Raw genomic sequence first — 6,354 nt, forward strand, 5'->3', positions numbered from 1 at the left:
TCACCTCTCGCCAGCCCTGGGTTCCGCTCCCGCCTTGGCTGGTGTTCGCGGTTTGATGGCAGAGAGCGCACACCCCTGCTCCCCGCAGCCTGTCCTTCCTTGCACTGCAGGGTTATGGGACTGTGCGCACTTGGGGTGTTGAGGAGAGCTGCCAGGGTTTGGGGTCTTTCCTGAGCAGTGTTTTCCTCTGTGGCTATTCTTTACCTGTCTACGGTTTGTTTTTGCAGAACTGGATGAGGGGAATGTCTTACTGTCTCCACTCGGGAAGCCATTTGGATACTGGGCCAATATACGTGCGTGAAAATGGGAAGCTGCACGTGGTAAATCAGGGTGCAGGCGGCATACAGAATGTCACTCCCAAAACAAGACCTTTTAGGCTGTTTTCCAGAGGATTTTCGGTGGAGCTTTGTATGAACAGGGAGGACGATAGGGCAAGGAGGCAGAGGACTGATCATTTCATCTTCACGTACACTAAGGAGGGGAACCTCCGGTACTCGGCCAAATCTCTCTTCAGCCTAGTGCTGGGTTACATTTCTGACAATGTTGATCACATTGACTCGTTGATTGGTTTCCCAGAGCAGATTGCTGAAAAGCTCTTTTCAGCTGCAGAAGCAAGACAAAAGTTCACAGAACCAGTAACGGGACTGAGAGCTCTACAGAAGTTTACTGAAGCATATGGCAATTTGGTGCTATGTTCGTTATGCTTGCGTAACAGGTAAGTGTGTTCAGTAATAAGTAGCATCGTCTGCTAGTGCTTTTTGCTAGCACACTTAAAGTTTCCCTCAAAAATAACTAAAAAAAGCCACCTCTTGGGGTTGTGACATCACCTCATATTAATGAAATGACCTGAGCGTTATCTCACTCTTCTGATTGCTTCCTTTTGTCCCATACCTTTCCTACAAGTGCAGCTGCTGGTTTCATTCTAAGATACAAATTGTAATACAGGTAACAGACTACATCCATGTTAACTAACAGGGGATTTTATGTGAAGGATTAAACCTGCAACTACTTTTTAACAATAATAATCAGTACTTCCACAGCAGTCTGTGTGTTTAATGCCTTCTCAGGTATTTCATGGGGTGTTCTGTAATTGCTGTTTATAAGCATATCAGCATACTTAGCTGACTTTACAAACTGGCTTTATTTACTATAAGCTTACTATCCTGTTTAATTTTGGGGGCTCAGAAGAAGATACAGTCTTGTAGGTAAGTTACAGGCTTTGAGGTCAGGCCAGTTTTACCTCAGTTTATTGTAGTTCCCATCCCCATATTGAACGTGCTTTAGTGACGTTCGGATTAGAGTCCAGCAACAGTTTTTCCATCTTCTCAATGTCCACATTGTCTTTTACTAAAAGACCAAGCTAAAACTTTGATTATGTTTTAAAAGCCTTGCTCCTACTGAAGTCTTTCCCAGTAATATAACCAGTCTATCTTCCATCTGTAAAAGGGATGGTTTATCCAGTTTAAAATCAAAGTACAGGCATATTCATGTGAAGTGCCAAGGGTGTTTTGAGCACAGTAGGAATGTTTGAGCAGAGGTCAATTATCCTTTGTTTTATCCTTTAAACCTACTCCCTTTTTACCTGTCTAGTACAGATACTTTTTATGGGATTAATTCAGAAATGAAGTTACCTCTGTCATCTTTTGCCATTACAGAAAGCTAAGTATCGAGTCTTTGAAATACAGGATGTAAGATATTAAGGCATTTTCTGATTAATCTTATTTCTGAAAGAGCCCACTCTTCTCACACCCCCCTGAGTTAGCACTCTCTCTCAAGAGTCGGCTTGTGCTCTGACTATAAGTACTGCCTTCTGCATAGCTGAATTGCACGGCAAAGGGATTTGGTGCAGTAGTTTGATAGGTATACTTGCAGTGGGAGGATACTAAAGGTCCCCTTGTTTGCATGGCCAAAGAGGTGTTCCTTGAGGGATCAAATTAGTAAGCACCCCTCATTTCAGCAGTGAAGATGCTGACCTCAGGGTTTGCCATGGGGAATATAAGGTAAATTCAGGAGACATTAGTGAATTTGGGGTTTGTCTTGCCACAGGGACAGTAAGAAGTAAATGCAGGGGAGACTGGTGAGGTGGTGACTGCTACGTGCTTATTGCTGCATATTCGTGCATGCCATGCTTCAGTGGTTTGTGCCCATCTCTAAACCTCCTACAGAAGAGTTCCAGCACAGATGTTTGCATGGCTGCAGAGTGAATCAGATCAGGGAACCAACACAGCTAAAAAAATAACCCACTGAGTAACTACTGCCTGGGATATAGTCAGCTCTAGTTGGAGTCCTGCAGGTGTCCTGGTAGGACTTTTCCCTCTAGTGAAGTATTTTATTTACATATATAAAAAGTAAAATTTTGCCATTTGACAAGCTATCCAGTTGAAGTAGATTTTAAACCTGGATGAACATGGGTTTGTCTACACACTTCCTAGATACTGAGGAAGAGCAGTTTGTGGAGTTAATTTACAGTAAAATAGAATATATATTTTGCATTATTCTGACATAATACAATAATAATTTGTAAAGAAGTGCCTAATTGTGATGTTTGCAGATTGAAGTCTTAATTTTAGTCCAATATTTTGAATCAAAGCAAAATCATGACATTTGTTCAAGGAGAAGACTGGGAAATCAAATGTATTGTGTGCAGACTGCACATAAAAAGGTACTTGGGACAGCTGGCTAATTTCTGTCGGTTTTCACATCAGTACTTACAGGAAACAACTGCATTATACTTGTGACATTTGAGGATATAGGTGCCGCCTTATGTGCCTGAACACCGATAGCTTTTTTTTTTTCTTTCTTTCTTTCTCTTTGCAGATACCTGGTTATCTCTGAAAAGCTAGAAGAAATTAAGTCTTTCCGGGAGCTGACATGTTTGGATCTCTCCTGTTGTAAACTTGGAGATGAACACGAACTGCTGGAACACCTCACCAAAGAGGCTCTGTCGAGGTACGATTTCTTGACTCATAGCTAAAAATGACACTTTCTTTTCCTATCACTAGGCAGTTCAAAGAATCAGGCTGTGACTTTAAAGGAAAGTTTCACAGGCAGTAATGCGTAAGTTTGAAGATTTTGGTTGTTCACAAAACCCATTCTTGAGGTAAACAAAATGCAGAATTTATTGTATACAAAGCACATGATCCAAAGCACATACTGAATCTTAAGAAGTCCTATAAATGTGCAAGATAATTTATTGTCTCATGTTTGTAAATCAACTTTTTATAATTTCTGTTGGCCAGGTAAAAACTGCATCTTAAGGATTTAGAACAGTTTTACACTTTTACTTCCTTTTTTAAGAGGGAACTTTATCAGCCAATTTTTTAACCAAACCAGTGTTCCAGATGAAGATTTCTGCAAGCAGTAGGTTGAATATTCAGTTAATTAACACTTAAAAAAAATACATTTTGTAATTTAGCTTGATATTAAAGATTGAAAAGTAGAAAATTTTGGAAATCAATAGGCAAGATGACTGCTAATTAGGGGATACTATGTTACTACAAGATTTTGGTGCATTTTGCATCAAGGTTTTATCTTGAAGCGCTCTGGAGAATGTTTCAGTGTTATGTTTTCCCCTGAGTTTTGTTCATCTATGTTATAATACCTCATTGCTTACTTAAAATCATTGCTGTGTCTCTTACCAAATCTGTCCACTCATTTTGCCAAGAATTTTTCTCTTTTTAGTTTTGAGTGGACTTGAGATTGGCAGCCTTAAAGAACTTCAGTGTATAAGCGACCTTACTGTCTCTGTTAGCAAATGCTTGTGCTCCAGGGTCAGTTTGTCCCTGGAGCTCTGGGAATAGATGGTCAAGTGCTTCTGTTGAGCTAGCAGAGGCAATATAAAGATATGTTAGTCCTGCTAACTCAGGCTTCTTTCTTGCTACTTTTTAACTAATGTTAACAAAGTAGACTGAAGGGTTGGCACAGGAAGACCCCAGCCTTCTGACACCGTTTTAGGACGTTTTGCAAAACAGTTTAAAATAATTACTATAACTATGCGTTTGTATCCCTCCTCCCAGCGTAAGACGGCTTCTCCTGAAAGACAATTCTTTATCAGATGCAGGCCTTCGCAGAATGACAGCACCAGTACGTGTATTGAAAAAGGGACTTGAGAGTCTTCTGGTATTAGACTTGTCATGTAAGTACTACATGGTTTAATATTAGAAGCAACCTGTATCCTTTCTGATAAAGAATTTATTCTCCTTAATACTGAAGGATACAATTAATTTGATGATTCGCATGAACCAAGTACTCAATCCCAAACTTCACCAACAACTTTCCAGAAGGTATAGGTCATACCTGTAGTCTCAGCCACTTGCTACTTACATAAATATTTTTAATAGTTTGAGAATTGATATTGTAAGTACTTGTATTTTGATCATTTGAGGGAAAGTGGCAATTTTTACTTGCTTTCAAAACATGAAGCATGCTACAAAAAAAGGTCAAAACCCCCTTGTTCCAATATTAGCTTTTGGAACAAATAGTTTCTTGGTATGTTGATCATCTTTCTCCACACCTTGCAATTTTGTTAACTTTACGTAACCTTACAGGTAACCCTAAAATCACAGATGTGGGAATTGGATACCTGCTTTCTTTCAAGAAATTGAATTGTTTGGACATTTCTGGGACAGGTCTCAAGGTAAGCATCTGTCTAAGTTTACTGGACAAGTGTAATCAAATGTTCTTCCCCTCTGACTATGGTCCAATTTCCCTTTTCACTAGGATGTTAATGCCGTCATTAAGCGGATCCAAATGCAGATAGGCCTCGTTCACTCAAAAGTGCCTCTGAAAGAATTTGATCATAGTAACTGCAAAACAGAGGGATGGGCAGAACAGGTATGGGGCTTTAAGTCTGCTTTACTCTCTAGAAATTGTCCATATGGAGTATTAAATCACTGAATAGGAAAGAACAAGGGATAGAGTTGTTTCCAATTATATTTCTGTAAATTTTACAAGAAACGTTTTAACTCCTTCAAATGTTATTTCAGACAGTGTTGCAGTGGGAGCAGGCAGTTTTGGAGGCCATCAAGCCACAGGACAACTTGAGATCCAGAACAGCTGCTCTGCACTTCTGTACGTAACTGCATAGAGACCACACAGTTCATTTATAAAAAATAGTGTCTCACATGTGCAATTTCGGCTATATGTGTAACTGCATTACAATGTGCTTGAGTTTTTTCATTTGTTAGACTGCTGGATAACACCGGTACAGCATGGCAGCATGGTTAGGGCAACACATAACAACCGAGTTTTTGCCTTAAAATTCTGAGTCCAAAACATAAATGTTATTTTTCCCTGTGCACATTTCAGCAAAGAACTGACGTATTCAAAACTGACGTATTCCAGGTTGGCTTGGCCAAAGCAATTTGCAATACAAGTATGCATTTTGCAGCATAATTCTGTTTTTCCCAAAAATCTAAACTTGATTTTTTTTTTCCTGTAGATGGCAAGACACACAGAATAGAGGAAGTAGTCAAATGCAAGCTGGTGGAAGCAGAAACAAAAGCATCTGTAAACCTGCAGTTTTATAAGGAAAAAGTTCAAAATTGCCATTTACCTTTGAAAAAGGAGGTTGCAAGCAGCCACGAATTAAAGAACAATAAAAAAAGAGCTTTGGCTGAGCAAGAGAGAGAAAGGACTTCCAAACAGAAGCATCTGTGCCTCACTGTGGAGGACTGGGATTTGTTAAATACCTACTAAGTCAGAAAGAAGTGGGTCTTTTGTTTGTTGTTTTCTTGCTGATGACAGAATTTAGATATATTGAGAGGGAGTAACAAAGGAGACCAGTGTTGTAAATCTGGTTGCTGTGATATGCTTGTGGGTTAACCTATGCTTGGGGAGGGAGAGAGTCGAGAAGAAGGTTGATGATACTACTGTATATTTTCAATACATAATAATTTTTTCAAATAAAGTTTTTGTTGTCATCCTTAGCTAATTCTTCTGATGTAGATATCATTCACAGAAATAGCTGGTCCTGTTCTTCCTCCTCTCTTGCCTCCTGAGGGGCATAAGACTAATCACTGCAGCTCATCTGAAATGAAGCTGCGCTGTGCTTGTCAAGTGCCCTGGGACATTAATAGCACTGGTAGAACATCAGCCTCAGCCTGTAAGCACCAGGCTGTGCTGGCAGAGCTCTGACAAAGGGAGGAAGCAAAGAGGATAAGCACAGGCCCCCGGGGAGGGAGGCAGAGAGACAGTAACCACCCCTCGGTAACAGTTATTGCAGAAAGCCAAAGTAGAACAAAGTCCCCTCTCTCTCTCATTTTAGCCCAGGAAATGAAAGCTGAAACTGGGTTACTGTAGAGATTAGACTCTGCAGTTGTAATGCAGTCTCCCTTATCAGCAAATTCACTGCAT

General features: G+C 40.0%; 1 protein-coding gene across 2 annotated transcripts; it reads left to right on the forward strand.

Moving 5' to 3' along the window:
- The first annotated feature begins 229 nt into the window (after positions 1-229).
- LRRC42 (leucine rich repeat containing 42) lies at positions 230-5,927 on the forward strand. Of its 2 annotated transcripts, XM_010293207.1 has the most exons (7): positions 243-715; positions 2,818-2,949; positions 4,017-4,135; positions 4,548-4,636; positions 4,720-4,833; positions 4,986-5,070; positions 5,441-5,927. In XM_010293207.1, the coding sequence occupies exons 1-7, from the start codon at positions 243-245 to the stop codon at positions 5,695-5,697; spliced, it is 1,269 nt and encodes a 422-aa protein (XP_010291509.1). In that variant the 3' UTR covers positions 5,698-5,927. The 2 variants fall into 2 exon arrangements, with proteins under 2 accessions (XP_010291510.1, XP_010291509.1); XM_010293208.1 differs by lacking the exon at positions 2,818-2,949 and having other exon boundaries at positions 230-715.
- Positions 5,928-6,354: the final 427 nt, after the last annotated feature.

The sequence above is a fragment of the Phaethon lepturus genome, unplaced genomic scaffold (genome assembly GCF_000687285.1).
Source record: "Phaethon lepturus isolate BGI_N335 unplaced genomic scaffold, ASM68728v1 scaffold35628, whole genome shotgun sequence".
Lineage (NCBI taxonomy): Eukaryota > Metazoa > Chordata > Aves > Phaethontiformes > Phaethontidae > Phaethon > Phaethon lepturus.